This window comes from Phoca vitulina, unplaced genomic scaffold, assembly GCF_004348235.1.
Source record: "Phoca vitulina isolate PV1807 unplaced genomic scaffold, GSC_HSeal_1.0 scaffold1, whole genome shotgun sequence".
NCBI lineage: Eukaryota > Metazoa > Chordata > Mammalia > Carnivora > Phocidae > Phoca > Phoca vitulina.
Window position 1 is genome coordinate 37,765,864 of NW_022589704.1, and position 17,177 is coordinate 37,783,040.

General features: G+C 40.1%; 1 protein-coding gene across 6 annotated transcripts in view; it reads left to right on the forward strand.

Annotated features, from left to right (window-relative positions):
- The window catches only part of ANKRD44 (ankyrin repeat domain 44), a 360,792-nt gene that overhangs the window by 263,885 nt on the left and 79,730 nt on the right, over positions 1–17,177 (forward strand). For all 6 annotated transcript variants that reach the window (XM_032405615.1, XM_032405624.1, XM_032405635.1 and 3 more), the window contains exon 16: positions 2,432–2,543. In XM_032405615.1, coding sequence (XP_032261506.1) covers positions 2,432–2,543 — 112 coding nt within the window. The remainder of the gene's footprint in view (positions 1–2,431; positions 2,544–17,177) is intronic.

Consider the following 17,177-nt stretch of genomic DNA (forward strand, 5'->3'; position numbering starts at 1 on the left):
TGAGTCAGACCTGGGATCCTGTCCATGGGCATTTAATTACCAAAAAAAAAAAAAAAAGACTTCCTTTTAAGGTGCAAGTTACCAAAGACTGCATGATATCAGAACTCCAATATTAGTTTGATTTATTATGGAGCATTTTATGGATAAATCATGTGACATGTAGATATTTGGTTTAAAAAATTAATGTCTTTCATCAGTTTTTCTAGAAATTAAAACGTGTTTTAACTATGTTTATGTGTGATTTATTTACTCCTTTTGCCTTATGCCAAAAGATAGGTGAGTGTCATTTTAAAGTGTTTGAGTCACAGGGTGGTGTATGGAAGTGTTGAATCACTATATTGCACACTGAAACTAATATTACACTGCATGTTAACTAACTGGAATTAAAATAAAAACTTAAATAAAAAATAAATAAAAACAAAACCAAAAATAAAGTGTTTGACTAAACTATAGAAACTTCCCCTTGGAAGATCTTATTTAATGTACACACATCTATTGTATATTTTAAATATGATTTGAGTATTTGAGAATTTTGATTTGAGTATGAAATTGAATCTGCTTGACCTTATAAAGGACATGTTTGTCCCACTGCCACAGATAGAAAACTAAGATTATGGAGTGGTGCTCCCGCCTAGTTATTCCCTCTTTGGCCAGCAGGGTTGTACCACTTGTAACAGGCCTGGAAGAGAACTCCATACATCCCTGGACACTCGTGTCCTGGAGTTGGAGGCATTTCAGCAAACGTGGAGCTCCTTCCTCCAACCTACTGTAAAGATTGTGGCTTTTTCAGAAAAATTACAACTCTGTCAGAAGAGGCTTTCTAAGCTTATTATTTATTATTTTATTCTAGTCTATACACAATGATGCAATTTAAGCCTCTATGTTCAAATGTGGTTACGGAATTAATACGTTATATGTTTTAAATATTTGCCCATTCCTTTAATCTTTTTATTATTCTTAAGTTCTTTTCTTGTTGTTATTTTCTTATTCTTTCTAGCTTTCATTTTCCAACCTTTTGATTGACGGTAGAGTCTCCAATAGCAAGGCTAAAAGTACACCCCCCCCCCTTGTTACAATGGACTAACCACTTCTTTGTTAAATTTGAGACTTCATTTTTTGAATGTGGAGCTCTAAAACTCATTATTCAGTAATTTTTTTTAAGGTTTTATTTATTTATTTGAGAGAGAGAGACAGAGATAGCGACACAGAGCACAAGCAGGGAGGAGAGGGAGAAGTAGGCTTCCCGCCGAGCAGGGAACCCAACATGGGGTTCGATCCCAGGACCCTGGGATCATGACCTGAGCCAAAGGCAGAAGTTTAACTCTGCTTAACCTGCTGAGCCACCTATTCAGGTGCCCCTATTCAGTAATCTTGATGACAGACAGGTTCTGTGCACTGCTGTTATACACAAATAATGAATCATGGAACACCACGTCAAAAAATTTTGAAGTACTGTATGGTGACTAACATAACAAGATGAATCACTGAACTCTACCTCTGAAACTAATAATACACTATATTGTTAATTAATTGAACTTAAAATAAAAAAAAGGAACCCCCCAAAAAATATGGTAAAAAGGAAAAAAACCTTAATTATTCTTTATTATGCTAAGTGAAATAGGTCAGACAGAGAAAGATAAATTCATAAGATTTCACTTATATGTGGAATCTAAAAAACAAAACAAAGGAGCGAACAAAACCAGACCGAGACTCCTAAGTACAGAGAACAAACTGGTGGTTGCTGGAGGTGGCCACAGGGAGCGTGGTGGAGGGATGGGCGAAATTAGTGAAGGGCATTAGGCGTCCACATTTCCAGCTGTAAGATACATAAGTCATGGAGATGAAAAGTACAGCACAGGGAATACTGTCAATAATATTGTAATAACATTGTGTGGTGCCAGAAGGTGACTACATTTACAGTGGTGAGCATCGCATCATGTATAGAATTGTGAAATCACTGTGTTGTACACCTGAAACTAATAAAACATTGTACATCAACTATAAAAAGAAAACCCAAAACATTCTGTTATCAATGCAGGAAGAGACAATGGATTATTGTAACAGAACAGAGTCCAGACATGAACCCGTGTGTGGATAAATATGCAATATTGATCATGACATTAAAACAACTCAGTGAGGAGGGGATAGTCATGGATAATTTCTTTTCCCCCCTCTCAATAAACCTAACCACCCTCTTGTCCCTAAAACCTTTCCTGAATTCGAGAATGGCTATTTTAAGCTGAAATAAAGATGGAAACACACACATGTAAAACTTCAGTACATAAACCGTCATTGCCATAGGATTTTTAAAGAAACACTTAAATTCACAAAGTGCTTTGTGGAACATTCATAATAGGAAAATACTTACACTAGTTATTGCTTTTGGTCTGGAGATGTTTTCTAAAATAACACCACATTTTTATACTTACAGATGTCTAGAGTTTCTGCTTCAAAATGATGCAAATCCATCTATCCGGGACAAGGAAGGCTACAATAGCATACATTATGCTGCTGCCTATGGCCACAGACAATGTCTGGAATTGGTGAGTTGTTCTGTCTTGTTTTATTTTCTCTAACACACACACACACACACACACACACACACACACACACACACACACGAACCCTGCAAATGCTGGTCTTAATCTCTCACAAATGCTCTCATTGCCTAATTAAGTCCTCACTAGAAATTGCCTTGAAGATATTCTGTGGTAAGTAATTAAGTTATTTTACTTCACAATATGTAGACCTTGTTCCATTTCTGTCCATCCTAATCTCACAGCTGACTGGCAGTTGCTTCGTTTCCATATTAACTTGGACTAGGAATGTTTGACTGCTGTATGGGCAGTTTGTATTTTAAAGAGAATTTGGATGTATCAAATAAGCTCAGTATATTTTTCCGAAGTCACACTGATCACCCTAATATTCAATAACAATGTTGTAAGAGGACTTACGTAACTGTTAGGGATAAGTTTGTCATGGTCCCACATTTGTAGTTTAGGCAAAGAAATTGGCAAGGGCACATCAGCAGAATTTTTCTCTCTCTCTCTCTTTTTTTTTTATTATGTTAGTCACCATACATTACATCATTAGTTTTTGATGTAGTGTTCCATGATTCATTGTTTGCGTATAACACCCAGTGCTCCATGCAGTATGTGCCCTCTTTAATACCCATCACCAGGCTAACCCATCCCCCCACCCCCCTCCCCTCTAGAACCCTCAGTTTGTTTCTCAGAGTCCATCGTCTCTCATGGTTCGTCTCCCCCTCTGACTCCCCCCCTTTATTTTTCCCTTCCTACTATCTTCTTTTTTTTTTTTTTTTTTAACATATAATGTATTATTTGTTTCAGGGGTACAGGTCTGTGATTCATCAGTCTTGCACAATTCATAGTGCTCAGCATAGCACGTACCCTCCCCAATATCCATCACCCAGCCTCCCCATCCCTACCATCTCCCCCTCCACTCCAGCAACCCTCAGTGTGTTTCCTGAGATTTAGAGTCTCTTATGGTTTGTCTCCCTCTCTGGTTTCGTCTTGTTTCATTTTTTCCTCCCTTCCCCTATGATCTTCTGTCTTGTTTCTCAAATTCCTCATATCAGTGAGATCATATGATACTTGTCTTTCTCTAATTGACTTATTTTGCTTAGCATAATACCCTCTAGTTCCATCCACGTCGTTGCAAATGGCAAGATTTTGGGTTTTTTGATGGCTGCATAATATTCCATTGTGTATATATACACCACATCTTCTTTATCCATTCATCTGTTGATGGACATCTTGGCTCTTTCCATAGTTTGGCTGTTGTGGACATTGCTGCTATAAGCATCGGGGTGCACATACCCCTTCGGATCACTGCATTTGTATCTTTGGGGTAAATACCCAGGAGTGCAATTGCTGGGTCATAGGGTAGCTCTATTTTCAACTTTTTGAGGAACCTCCATACTGTTATCCAGAGTGGCTGCACCAGCTTGCATTCCCACCAACAGTGTAGGAGGGTTCCCCTTTCTCCGCATCCTCGCCAACATCTGTCATTTCCTGACTTGTTGATTTTAGCCATTCTGACTGGTGGTATCTCATTGAGGTTTTGATTTGTATTTACCTGATGCTGAGTGACAGAACAGCAGAATTTATTGGAATTTCCAAACCACCAAAAATTTCAAACCTATAGTTACCAAAAATCATCTGGAGGTTTGAGGTCAGACCCTTCTATTGGTGTAGGTCACCAGACATGAACTTCAATGACCATGGGGACAGAAATGTAAAGTGAACAAGTGAAGTGAGCCCAGGTCTAGAGCAATAGGGAGTGGGGGGATTGTGGCAAATAGGACATGCTATGTCTAAAGGGAGAAACAGCTTGTCAGCTCTAGTGATGGAGATCAGGTGGTAATTCATACTCAGGACTGAAGTCCAGTGCTTCAAGAGAAACTAGAAATCTAGACTTTTTATGTGAAATTTCCTATTTTGAAAACACTGAGTAGGTCAGGAAGAAAAAACATGGGTTTGTGGTTAAATCCTGCCTATAGGTCACTGTTTATCATCTCCTAAGCATCACGCAAGTGGGGAGAGGGGCAGAGGGAGAGAATCTTCAAACAGACCACCCGCTGAGCACAGAGTCCAACAAGGGGCTCAATTCCACAACCCCAAGACCATGACCTGAGCTGAAACCAAGAGTTGGATACCCTAACCAACTGATCCACCCAGGCGCCCCCACTTAGGGTCGTTCTTACTATATTTCTCTTAACTGTGAATGTGGAAAAACGTTCACAGACATTTGAAAATGAAGAGGTGACTGGAAATAAAGAGCTGATGATTCTAGTGTTGCTGTGTGTGGCATTTATTAGTGAATTGTACCTACCTTCATCATTCTTGAAGACTTCTAAGTCTTTTTTCCTGAGCTTCTTGTGGATGCTGAAGATTTCCTTGTTTGACCTTGGGGTGGCATTTTTTTTCCCTCTTATTTTGATTCCATCAGAGTTCCTCTTCCAGTTACTGTGGCTGCATAACAAATCACCCCAACAATTAGTGGCTCAAAACAACAGTCATTATTTAATATCTCTTACTGTTTCTGTGGATCAGGAATTCAGGAAGGGCTGAGCTTAGTGGTTCCAGTTAAAGGTATCCTCTGAGATTACAGTCAATGTCTGGGGCTGGCATAATCTCAAAGTCTTCTTTACTCATATGTCAGTTACCTGGGTTGTAAGATTTATTATTTTTTTTTAAGATTTTATTTATTTATTTATTTGACAGAGAGAGAGACAGCGAGAGAGGGAACACAAGCAGGGGGAGTGGGAGAGGGAGCAGCAGGCTTCCCGCGGAGCAGGGAGCCCGATGTGGGACTTGATCCCGGGACCCTGGGATCGTGACCTGAGCCGAAGGCAGATGCTTAATGACTGAGCCACTCAGGCGCCCCTGGGTTATAAGATTTCAATAGCTTCTTTGGGGCTTCCTTATCTGGTTTTCTCTAGCATGGTGGTTTCAGAGTAGTTGGATATCTTACATGGTGGCTCAGGGATCCAAAAGCATTCTGCTAGGGACAGAGTGGTAGAGAGCCAGAAGGAGAACGAGTGAGAGAAAGACAGTATTGCTCTTAATGATCTAGCCTTGAAGGTCCCACAGGGTCACTCCAGAGCGGAAAAGTAGACTCCATCTTTCAAAGGGAAGGGTGTCAAAGAATTTGTAGACATATTTCAAAACCACCCAGTTCCATAGGAAGATGTAGAAATCCAGTGATTCCATAGCCTTCTATAAGATGGACTTCCGTGGAGAACCACATGTAGCCAAGGGGCAGTCCCTTATCTTGTAGAGGAGCAAACCAAACCACAGGGCAGTAACTGGTTTGTACCAAAGATACAGCTCTGGTCAGTGGAAGAAGCAGGCTCACAAATCGGGATTCCTGATTTAAAAAACAAGAAATGTTTACCACACCATGCTGCCTTCCAGTGCAGGGCAAAGCTCCACCCCCGCTCCCCCAAGGCTGTTCGGCATGGAGCAAAAGCTTGGTAGGAACTGGTTAAGATAGAAGACGATATCCCTCTGCCTTCTAACACCAGCATTGCTGTGGAAGTTGATCTCGACCTATCACCCGATAGGACTCTGTGTTGAGGTCCCACATAAGAAAGGCTCCTCACAAATTGTGTGTGTGCATGTGTGTATGTTTAGGAATCAGTGGCAGTGTGAAGGCTTACTATTGTTACGACCCATTATGAATCTGCATTCCAAAATGTACTTAAGACACAGCTGTCTTTAATTGGTTTTCTCTATGAAAACCACATGTCATAATTGGACATATGAACTTTTATTACAGAGTTATTATAATCTTAATAACTTTGCTGTTTTAAAGTACTTTTGATGAGTATCTTTAATCCCATAGCATAAGTAACTCTGAGAATGATTATCCTGTAACATTTTCTTTCTCTGTAAATAATATATTGCGTATTATTTTCATTTTTCAGGAAAGCCATTTCAGGGCCATTATTTCTGTTATCCAACGAAAAGGTTTTCTGTCCACAAGAAGGTTTTCGAAGTTCTGTCTGATAATGAAATTACCTCTTTGACTGTATCAAAACTTGCCCTGTGTGATTTACAAAGAGATGATTATTCTTGGCAATTTTAAGACATCTGAAAGTAGGTAGGGGAGGTATCCATTGATCTTAATTTATAGTGTCAGTTGAAAAAGCCAGATTATCAATATAAATTGGTAGAAATGTCATCGTTTGCCCTCAGGAAAGGACCTGAGTGGGTTTATAACACAGATGGGATGAAAATACTCCTCATTACCCTGAATGATTGTGGTTGGATGGAAAGTTCTGTATATGTCCATTTTGAAATACATCCTAAGATTCCTCTTGGGTGTGGTTCAGCTAAGCAGAGATACCAACATTCTTGTCCTTCCCCGTACCACTCAAAACAAAATAGCATCCTGGGCTCTCCCCTAGGACTAGCCTCGTAGGGCCAGACCACTGCAGCCATCTTAGCCTTACTGCTGGCTCACAGAGCTGCAAATAGATTGGGGAGTGGCTGAGACCTCCCCGAATGGCATTTCCTACATGTTTATCACATGCCAGAAATGCCATTTAGTTATTTTTTTCTTTCAGTTTTATTGAAATATACTTGACATACAACATACAAAGTTAAGCTGTACAGCAAAACGGAGGCCCCTGGGTGGCTCAGCCAGTTGAGCGTCCAACTCTTGGTTTCCACTCAGGTCATGATCTTGGTCTTGAGATGGAATCCTGCATCAGACTCCATTCTCAGCGGGGAATCTACTAGAGATTCTCTCTCTCCCTCTCCCTCTGACCCTCCCCCCACTCACACTCTTTCTCTCTCCAAAATAAATAAATCTTAAAAAAAAAACCTTGAAAAAAAAGGTGTACAGCATAATGACTTGACTTACATATATTGTTAAATGATTACCACAGTAAGTTTAGTGAACATCCATTACCTCATGTGGACACATGCAAAAAAAATAAGAAAAGAAAAAGAGGGGCGCCTGGGTGGCTCAGTCAGTTAAGCGTCCAACTCTTTATTTCGGCTCAAGCTGTGATCTCAGGGTCGTGAGATTGAGCCCTGTGTCACGCTCCACGCTCAGCACGGAATCTGCTTGGGATTCTCTCTCTCTCTCTCTCTCTCCTTCTGCCCCTAACCTCCCCTCAAATAAATAAATAAAATCTTAAGAAAAAAAAGAAAAGGTAGTGGTTTTTTTTCTTGTGATGAGAATAGGGCTTGTTCTTGATAGAAGTTGGGTTTTTGAGGAACACCTTTTCTAACTTATACTCCCTTTCTCTCTTTCTCGTACCACAATACCCTCATATTCCTTAAAACTCCCATTCTTTGGGTGCTAGGCTTTCGGAAAGCAAACTAATTAGCCGGTATGCATTTAGGAGGTGCATTTCTCAGACTCACCGCTGCCATGCCAGTCTGCTCCCTCATCTTACCACACAAACACCCCTGTCCTCCTGGGGGATCATCCTTTTAACAGACTGGTCCTGACTCTGCTGGAATTATACCAATGAAAGACCTGTTTCTAGTAGCTCTGAATGGCTTCCTGGAGCCTCCAAGCAGGAATTATGCAGGGAGTCATTTCTTTATGTCACATTCCCTAGTTTCTGGCCTGTGGAAGGAATAGAGTAAGTGAGTATTTGTAGCCCCTGAGCCTTCCCTGCAACACCAGGGCCTTTGTCCTTTGGGAGTTGGTGTGGAATTGAGGAGGATAGGTGGTCTTCAGAGCCAGCTGATTTGTAAGGCTGGTAAAATTTGTCTTTTGCCTCTCTTCCCATCTAGTTGAGCAATTACTGTGATTATGCATATCATTAAATACGTATCATTAATTTTGATGCAGATTTTATTTGACTCTGACATTTAACTTGGTATGGGTTTACTTGGCATTCATGGTCTGTGGCTCCTGTCTGTGATCTTAAGCTTAGAATTTATAAACTATGCTTTGTGTTCAGTCTATTTTGCTATAATCAAAAAGGAACAGAAATTATTTTAGTTGTTTTCACTCTACTTCCTTATATAAATTTATATTGAATTCATTCCATGAGCAAACAACTTCCAGAAAGTAGTATGAACTCCTTAGCCTTGATAGAATAGCCAGGGTCCAGGATTCTGCCAAGTCTGCCTATTTAGGCCAGTGTTCTTAGCTGGTCGTGATCAAAAACGTATGTACTATGGGTGCAAGCAAAAATTTCCCCACAAATATATGCTGAGAGCTGTGATAAGTCATATTCAATTGGGCTCAAAATATCAAAGCAGAATGGAAGAGACTTGACTAATAAAGCATCTCGTGTCTGAATTAAACTTATGTCTAAGTGGAGGAAGGGAGTTGGCGAAGGAGAGCCCTATGTCTCCCCTTTCCTCTATCTGGAATGCATTCTTACTGGCTCTGAAGGGGAAAATCACAGAATCATGCCCCTATTTGGAATTTGTGAGTTAATACTGGTGTGCTCTTTTTCTCTTACAATATTAAAGATTTGTCTGTGAACATAAAGATCTTTGTGGCTTTGTTATTGAAATGGAAAAATGTATGTGCCAATATAATTACGTAAATTGCCTGCAGAAATTTAGAAAGATTGTTTGAAAACTCTAGGCCTGTGATTAAGTTCAGTCCGAGATTATACCATGCCAAATTACTTGGAATTTGGCTGCTTCCCTGGGACCTTCTCCTCCTTTCTCTGTTATGAGCTAACTTGAACTCAACTGTGAGAGTCCATAGGGGTGACAGATGCCCCTGCTTGTCTATCCTAGGAGTTTCTAGGATTCTCTGTAGATAACTATATCTGGGCAACTGAACACTGAAATTATGCTGCTTTCAAATAAACTACTCAGTGTTTTGAGTTGTTTCTTGTGTTTATCACAGGACCTTAGAAAACCATTATCATGTAGCTCTGTAGAATATGTACTTACATTGGCAAGGTCTAATTAAGCTTCTCAAGACTAAGAAAGCAGGGTATAGAAGAAGAGTTAAAAAGAGTAGGGTGTCTAAGCAGTTACCTGAATATGAGAAGATGAAAAACTAGCAGACTTGAACCCTAGCCCCAAACAAGTCTCTGATGACTTTTTTTTCTGTTCCCAGAGGTGCTTCTCAGAGATGGACCTGGAGGTGTATATGACCTCCCAGCAGGCAGACTTCCGATGGGCAGACGAAATCTTAACAATGCTGGTCTTGTTTTTTCTTCTAATTTAGTTGAGAAACATAAAATCTTACAGGGAACTCTCATTAAGGAAGGGAGTAGAGGGGTGGGCACAGATCTTTTGATTCCACTGGCAGCCTGCTAGGCTAGGAATATAAATATAGGCCACAAAATTTAAATCAGCATGTGACATGAATCTATGTTCAGAAGAGTGGAATAGACAATATTTTATGACAAAGTGTTTTCATTTATTTCTTCGTAATATAGCCGCAAGGTTTTTTTTTTTTCTTTCCTGTGAATGAATCTGGCAACTGATGAAGGAATCATTCAGCGGGGCGTATTAAAGTAAACAATTTCAGTTTGACATTTGTTGACAGCCCCAGGACAGTGGGGGCCAATGCCTTCACGTTTCAAAGTGGAATACTAACGTTTCAACCCACGGCCCCCTTACCCATCTAAGAACTTGGAGATCTGAGGGCAAATTTCTTTGGGCACAGCTCTGCTATAAATCCCACTACCACTCCCCTCCCACCATAGCAGGTTATAAGGATGATTCCTCCTGACCCCAAGCCCAGTGACAGAAGCTCCAAGGAGATTTTTTGGCTACCTGATACGTGTCCCATACAATTAAGGGGCCAGGTGAACTGGCATATGATTAATCTAAAGAATATATAGCTCTGACCAGAGCTTGCTTGCCAGAAATTAAATAAAAAGAGGTCTGCATTTGAGAAATAGTCCATCCCCACCAGTGATGGGTTAAAAGTATACATTTCCCAATGTCCAAATGTGAGCCAAGGGCCACAGCTGGCCTGCACTTCTCCTGCATCCTATTCAAGAGTGAGGAGACCCAGGATGCTTGGGGCGGGGCCGGGAGGGGGGGTGCGGAGCGGGGAGAGAATGTGAGCTACTAGCAGAGAGGTGCATTCACATAGGGAGACGGAACTGTAGGTGAGAGGTCCCGGTGTTGGGGGGGTTGCTCAGAACCTCCCTAAGCATCCCAGATAGACAGAGAAGGTCACTGCTAGAAGGGTGCCAGTCAGACCATTGTCCATGTCCCCTTCTGTGTCCTCTCTTCCCAGCTCTCCCAGGCCTGGAAGAGGCAGAGGCAGACAATGAGGAGAAAGGAGGAGGAGAAGCCCTAGGCTGGGGACAGAGAAGTCAGCCCTGTCTCCTTCCTTCCCCACTGCAGGCGTTGTGGGAGGCAGAGAGAAGCTTCAACATTAAACAGCATTCAGAGTTTGTGATTACTGCGCTGGAGTAGACGTACTACTTATTGATAAGAAGTTGTACTTGTAACTGAAGTGCCCAGAGAACTTTTTATTATTAGCTGGAGATTTTATCTGAGGTGGCAGGAAAAGAAGTAGCCTCCTACCGGAGATTAGACCCGGTATTGGGAAAAGCAGAATAAAGTTAGTGTGTGATTATACCCCGTGACTCATCGGTTCAATACAAAGTCACACACTTAGAAACATTGTTTTAGGAAAGACTAATGCCAAGCTCGAAGGAAGAATAAACTATTATCCTTTACATATATGTGGATTTAAATACCAACTTTATAAGACAGAGGTTCTAGTAATGCCAGGCACTTATCAGGTACCCAAATTGTTGAACAAATGAAATACACTTATGAATGATTAAGCCTGACTTAGTGTTAAAACTTAAATACTAGTTTATACTATTATGGTGACTGTCCTGTTAGGAAGGTATTTTATAGAAGAGACACAGGTGAGAGAAGAAATGAAAATTTACTTTTCTGTGGTTTGGCCTTTTCTTTAGATTTGATTATTTCCCAGCACCAACTCGTTTTATTGCAATATCCCCTCCATTTTTTTGTTCCTCAAGATCTGAAAACCTATACTAATGTGTCAAACTGATACCAAGACATCCACCAAATTAAAATTACATACACTCACCCCCCACACACATACACACATTTTCTGTAATTTCTTCCAGATGGATAGTGAGCACTAGGGGCCTCAAAGAAGGGGAATTATTGCTCTTGGTATGGGAGCTTCTAAGGCTCAATGATGTAGGAGAAAGGAAGATTTCTTAAAGAGAATATATTTTAAAATCCTAAAAAATTTAATCTGGCCTTTCTTCCCTCCCTCTTTTTTTCCTTCCTTCCTATTCAGTTAAAAACCCATTGGGCAGGCCTGAATGGGGCAGGAGGGTAGTATAATTTGGAGCCCAAGGAGAAGATGCTGGGAAGGCAGCCCAGTAAAGATTGGAACCCATTGAAGGAGAGTGTCCTAAATGTATAGGCACCAAACAACAGAACTGTAATTTATGTGAAACCAAAACCAATTGAACTGAAAAGAGAAATCCACAATTATAGACTCCAGCACTTCTCTCTCAATAATTGATAGAACAACTAGACAGAAAATCCTCAGTCATATAGAAAAGCTCAATAATACTATCAACCAAGAGGATCTAACTGACATTTATACAACACTCTACCTAATAAAAGCAGAATGAATATTTTTAAGTGCCCATGGAACATTCACCAAGATATCCTGAACCATTGAACAAACCTCAACAAATGTAAACAAATTTAAATCATATAGAGTGTGTTCTCCTACCCCAATGGAATAAAGCTAGAAATCGGTAACAGAAACATACCAGGAAAAATCTCCAGTGCTTGGTAATCAGATAACAGTCTTCTAAATAATCCATGGGTCAAAGAAAATCATCTCAAGGGAATTCCAAAAAAATACATTGAATTGAATGAAAAGAAAAATGCAACAAATCAAAATTTGGGGATACAGTTAGATTAGCACAGATGAAAATTTATAGCTCTAAATGCTTACAGTAGAAAAGAGGAAAAGTCTCAAGTCAATCTAAGTTTCCACGCCTCAGTCTAGAAAAAGAAGAACAAAATAAAGTCCAAATAAGCAGAAACAGGAAATACTAGAGATGGGAGCAGAAATAAATAAAATTGAAAATAGAAAAATAGTGGAGAAAATCAATTTTTAAAAATCTGGTTCTTCTGAAAAGATTAATAAATTGACAAACCTCTACTGAGACTGACCCAAAGAGAGAGAGAAAAAGAGAGAGGGAGACGGAGCATGCATGAGAGAAGACACAAATTCCCAGTATCAGGAATGAAATGGGATGTTACTAGAGACCTTTCACACATCAGAAGGATAATAAAGGAATATTGTGAATAGCTCTACACACATAAATTTGACAACTTAGGTGAGATGGATCAATTAATCATAAAACACAAATTACCACAATTTACCCAATATAACGTGGATCATTTGAATAGCCCTATAACTACTTAAAATATTGGATTTTAGGGACGCCTGGGTGGCTCAGTCATTAAGCATCTGCCTTCGGCTCGGGTCATGATCCCAGGGTCCTGGGATCGAGTCCCACATCAGGCTCCCTGCTCAGCGGGGAGCCTGCTTCTCCCTCTGCCTGCCACTCCCCCTGCTTGTGGTGCTTTCTCTCTCTTTGACAAATAAATTTAAAAATCTTTTTTTTTTTTTTTTTAAAGATTTTATTTATTTATTTGAGAGAGAGAGAATGAGAGAGAGCGAGTACATGAGAGGGGGGAGGGTCAGAGGGAGAAGCAGACTCCCTGCCGAGCAGGGAGCCCGATGCGGGACTCGATCCAGGGACTCCAGGATCATGACCTGAGCCGAAGGCAGTCGCTTAACCAACTGAGCCACCCAGGCGCCCTAAATTTAAAAATCTTAAAAGAAAGAAAATTGGATTTTAAAACTCTCCCAAAAGAAGTATCCAGGTCCTGGTTTCACTGGAGAATTCTACCTAACATTTAAAGAATTAATACCAATTCTGCAAAATGTTTTTTGCAAAAATGGAAGAGAAGGGAACACCATACAGTTCATTTATGAAGTTAATACCCTGACACCAAAACCAAACAAAGACACAGAAATATAAACCAATACCTCTCATGAATATAGATGCAAAAATCCATAAAATATTAAAAAATAGAATTCAGTAACATATACAAAGAATTATATATCATGACCAAGTGGGATCATCATAGGGAAAGCCTATTTTGATAGTTGAAAATCTACATAATTCACCATATTAATAGGCTAGAGAAGGAAAATCACAAAAAAAGAAGAAAAAAAATCACATGATTTTGTCAAACAACATGGAAAATTATGACAGCTCAACACCTTGAATAGATTCAACATCTTGAATAGATTTTTTTAAAAAAACTCTCAGAAAAATAGGAATAGAGGGGAGGTTTCTCAATTTGATAAAAAGCATCTAACAACTTCATAAAGAATAGCTAACATTATACTTAATTAATGGTAAAAGACTGAATGCTTTCCCCCTAAACCTGGGAACAAGGCAAGGATGTCTGCTTTCACCACTCTTATTCAACGTGGTGCTGAAAGTGCTAGCCAGATCCAAAAAAAGCAAGAAAAGGAAATAAAAGGCATAAAGATCAGAAGGGGAAAACTAAAACTCCCTATTTGCAGATAACATGATTGTCTACAGAGGAAATTCCAAGGAATCAAGAAAAAAACTCCTAGAACTCATAGTATAGCAAGGTCACAGGATACAAAATAAGCATAACAAAAATCAGTTGCATTGTTATATAGGAGGAATGAACACGTGACATCAAATTAAAGATATAATAGCATTCACAACTGCCAAAAAAATGAAATATGGGACTCATCTGCTGAAAAGTACTAAATGCTGATGGAAGAAATTGAGGAAGATCTGAAAAATGAGAGACACTCTGAACTTTGTGGCACCAGAGTTCATGGAACGAACAATGATAAAAAGTCATCAGAGCTTCATTCCTTGAAAGAACCAATCCCTCAAAACAAAACCCTACTTCTTTCAAAGCCTTTCGGGTACCTGTGGTGGCTCAGTCAGTTAAGCACCCGACTCTTGATTTTGGCTCAGGTCATGATCTCAGGGTCATGACATTGAGCCCTGTGTCAGGCTCTGTGCTGGGCTTAGAGTCTGCTTAAGATTCTCTCTCTCCCTCTGCCCCTCTTCCCACCTCTTTCTCTCTCTCTCCCTCCCTCCCTCTCTTAAAAAAAAAAAAAAAAGCCTTCTCATGGAGGACAAATTTAACAACCCTGTTTTTAGTAAATTCATAATAATGAACATTTATTGCAAGCATGTTGGCCTAGGCCCTGTGCCTGCATCGTCTCATTTAATTCTCACAACAACACTGTGAAGGAACCCCCATTTTTATGTGTATTTCACATTGTGCATACCCTAAAGTACAAAGAAATTGAATAACTTGCCCTGGGTCATACAGCTGGTATGATGTAGAACCAGGACTCAAACCATGTTTATCTGAATCTCAGTTTCAAGCTTTTAATCATTATGTGGTACTGTCTGGAAGACTGGCAAATTCCACACTCTGAAAGATAGATAAAGCTGTCTCAGAACATCTAAATTCCACATCAACTAAGACATGACATCCAACCAGGACATCACTGAGATGTGCACACAGTCTTAGGTTTTGTCAAAGGAAAGCGGGAGAACCTTGGACAATACCAATAACAGTTATGTCTGTGTCATCTTTGGAAAGCCTTGTCTTCACTGCAAGTGTGCCTTTCCTTCTTCTGTCAGGAGAGCAGAGCTACCTTATAGCATGACCCACCTAGTGAGAAGTAAAATGACCCTCAGCTATAGCTCTCAAGTACATCCCACTGCAGCGCTGACCCCAGGACCTTACCATGTATTTTCATAAAAGCACTCTTACTTGGACCCAGCCTTCCTCCTGGAATCTCTGTTTGGTATCTTTGTAACAGCTGCCGTCAGCCTGGCCTCACTCTCCTTTTAGGGACAGCTGCCAGGGATGACCCCTTCCAGCCTGGGGTGTTTGGGGGGACCGAGGGAGGAGTGACTTCCCAGCAAGATTGTTTTGCCAAAGACGCCTTAGCCTTAGCAGCTGCCAAAGACTTGTCATTTGTGAAGTCTAGATCAGGTCCCTATAATAATCACTTCTCGTGTTGAGCCTCACTCAGTAGCAGAAAATGTAGAAGCCTGAGCGTTGTGTAGTCAGGATAAGAGCTGACAAACCCCTGTGCCTTCAGGTCATAAGGTTACGATAGTCACAAAGAACAAAGAGCCTTTCTAAGATTCCAAAGGAGGGTGCAGGGGTTCAGCCATCTGTAACAGCTGAAAGGGATATTTGGAAAAACCAAATCGCTGAGCAATAACTGAGATTTATTTTCTTGTACGAGCAGATACTTATAGTCTAAGTGGTAACATCACTGGATTTAAACTCTGTGCCAATAAGCACTTGGGAAGTAGTTTTGTTAATACCAAACAATAAAATTCACTTGGTGACTGGGAAGGCAATTTAATACAGTCACAACTTCATAGAATTTTTTTTCTAGGAAAAATTTGTAGCTTTTTTTTTTAAAGATTTTATTTATTTATTTGAGAGAGAGAGAGAAAGTGAGTGAGAGAGAGAGAGCACGAGCGGGGTGGAGGGGCAGAGGGAGAGGGAGAAACAGACTTCGCGCTGAGCAGGGAGCCCCGACGCAGGGCTCGATCCCAGGACCCCGGGATCGTGTCCTGAGCCAAAGGCTTAACTGACTGAGCCACCCAGTGCCCCCAAAATTTGTAAGTTTTCCAAACACATGATTATTTTACACAAAAATTATATTTTCTATTCCATAAAGGTTTTTTAGTTAATAGCAATCTTCTTTGCATCTCCAATTCCTCACATTGATGTGAGACAAACTGTATAGAGAAATAATCCAAAGCAGTCATTTAGGACAAGTAGCATGTTTTTGGTATCATTCTCTCTTTAAAAATATTTTTTTAAGTGTAAGAAATATTACAGTAAAGATGATACATAATTAGTACTTCCTGTGCGCTGGTCTTTTTAAGGCTTTAGAATAGTCCTAACAGTTGGTGAGGTTGGAGATCAGGATCAACACATCAGCTTTTACAAGTTCATAAATGCTATTAGTCCTCCTTATCAGTCATATGAGACTGATAAGCAAGAACATTATTAATTTACAGTGAAAAGTCCAAGGGATTCATGTCATTTGCTATAGCTATGTTCCCTTCCAAATAGGAGATCCAGTTTTTACAAACTGAATAAAGATCAGTGGTCTTCTTCCTGAGTATAAAATTAAAATCAAGGAATTGAGTAGAAGTCAATGAGCCCAAACTCTGGTGACCTCATGTATGCTCCTGCACTCCAGACCCAGGGCCTTGTCAATCAGAATACTCTCCGTAACCTGTCTGGGAGTTAGAGAAGCCCTTACCACCAGTGCTATTTTTCCTAGATTCCAGGAAAAGCGATCTGGTAGTCCATTGGGACAACTTCCAAGGTGTGACTTTTCTTACATTACCTACCTTTAGGATGGTTGTTTCAGGAGACACAGAGTAAATTACAGGGCAATGTGCTAAGAACCACGGCTGACGTACCTATATATTAGGCATGGATATTATTTTCAAGGACATTGTAATCTGTGGGGGTATGGGAATATGGGAGGTAAAATATGTACTATATAAATATTGGCTCAAAACGTCACTCACATTTCCTAGCTCCCCATATGGTAATAATAGAATTAAAATAATC